Source organism: Apium graveolens, chromosome 9 (assembly GCF_009905375.1).
Source record: "Apium graveolens cultivar Ventura chromosome 9, ASM990537v1, whole genome shotgun sequence".
NCBI lineage: Eukaryota > Viridiplantae > Streptophyta > Magnoliopsida > Apiales > Apiaceae > Apium > Apium graveolens.
In genome coordinates this window covers 211,732,920-211,734,735 of record NC_133655.1, presented here as the reverse complement: position 1 = coordinate 211,734,735, position 1,816 = coordinate 211,732,920, and the positions used below count along the sequence as shown (strand labels likewise).

Below are 1,816 nucleotides of genomic sequence, written 5' to 3'. Positions count from 1 at the left end.
ATTATTTATTTTCTAAAACCCAAATAGGGGATTATTGAACCCTAAAATATTAAAAAATTTATTGAATTAGTGCCCATTTTTTAAAATTTTGGGTTCAATAATTCTCAAATTGGGGTTTAAAAATATTAAAATATTTTAATATATGAATAAAATATGAACAAAAACACTTAAAATATTATTTTAAACTTGAAAATACAACATTATCTTAAATTTTAGATAATAAAAAAGAAAAAGAAGAACACAAAATGAAAGTTGAGTAAACATTTCGTTTGAAAACGTGATTTCCGATGTTTTGTCTGACTAAAAACAAATAAAAATATGTAAACGCAGCACGTAATAACATTATTATCAAAATGTTTAAACAATACACGAACTCCCGTTTTAAAATGACATTTGAGGTCATTTTTTCAGAAAATGATATTGAGGGTCATTTGTCTTTGAATAGTGAAATTTGGGCCTTTTTTCATGATGCGGCGTGGCACTCTTGTTGGCCTAGGGGTGCCAACCAGAATAGACTTTTGACATCCACCTTAAATGAAAACATTAAATATATGTACTTTCAAATCTATTTTAATTATACTTATCTGACAACTTTGATTGCTAATTGTTGGAGTGAATTTTTGATAAGAAAGTGTCAAAAGTATAATTGGAAAAAGGGACAATAATATATTAATATTATTGATTAGTTGACAATTTTGACAACCTTGGTTTAGCACCACATTGGAGATGCTATTAAAAATCTAGTTATACTCGTCTAAGTTACGGAAGTACGTACTTAAAAGTATCAAGCCATTTTATTTTTGAAACCAAATGAGAATTTCATTCAAGAAGAATCAAAGTTACAAGTCTCGACCAAATGGGTAGGAGGAGACATGAAAATAACAAAGCAATTAATTAAACAATGCATTTTAGCTAGACCATGAGCTACCTCATTAGCTTGCTTTCGAATATACTTGACACTATCATTTGGAAACTACTGGAGCATGATTTTGCAATGATCAATGATGTGGCCAACTTCTAAAAGAAAATTGTTCTGACCATTGATTGCATTGACTGCTACTAGTGAGTCCGACTCCACCGTTACCTTCCGTTCTTCCATGTTTTTCACCCACGAGAGAGCTTCTCTTATACCTAAAGCTTCATCTTCTAACACATCCATAGCTTGAAGAAGAGCAACAGTTCGACCCTCGACGAAAGTCCCACAATAATTTCCCAGAACTATGGCTATAGAGAAAGAATCTGCTCCCTGGAACCATGAATCATCAACATTAACTTTATATTCCCCATCCTCTGGAGCCTTCCAATTCCGTAAGTTGCATGCTATATAAGGGTTGTGGCTTACCTCCACTGTTGCACCTCTGGCTTTGGCTTTCTTCCAGTCCTGCAACATCTTTATACTACAATCCATAGCTACTCTTCCTGGAACCACTTTGCCTTCCCAAACTTGTTTATTACGACAATCCCAGATTCCATGTAATACAGTGCATACCTTCAGAATTTCACTTTGAGGAGCAACCTCCAATTTCTCCAGAAGCCAAACATTAGCTTCATGCATCTCGCTCGTGTCAAATAACAAATTTACACTTTGCCAACAGCTTATCGCAAACGAACATTCAAAGAACACATGACAAAGATGCTCCACGTCAAAATTACAAATGGGACAAATAATAGGAACTAGAACTCCTTTACCTCTTACTCTCCATCTCACAGGTAAATTATTACGACAAAATCTCTAGATGAAAATCTTGAATTTGTGTGGGAGTGCCAGCTGCCAAACCTTGTGCCAACCATTCGACTGAGGAACTGCAGAGTTATC

General features: G+C 34.3%; 1 protein-coding gene across 1 annotated transcript; it reads right to left on the bottom strand.

The window, feature by feature from the left end:
• Window positions 1-973: 973 nt before the first annotated feature.
• On the bottom strand, window positions 974-1,555 carry LOC141685916 (uncharacterized). The gene has a single exon (XM_074490992.1). The coding sequence runs from the start codon at window positions 1,553-1,555 to the stop codon at window positions 974-976; it is 582 nt and encodes a 193-aa protein (XP_074347093.1).
• Between the last annotated feature and the right edge of the window lie 261 nt (window positions 1,556-1,816).

What these genes read in the sequence shown, in the direction of transcription:
- LOC141685916 (XM_074490992.1), bottom strand. Translation starts at nt 1,555, where the DNA reads ATGCATGAAGCTAATGTTTGGCTTCTGGAGAAATTGGAGGTTGCTCCT.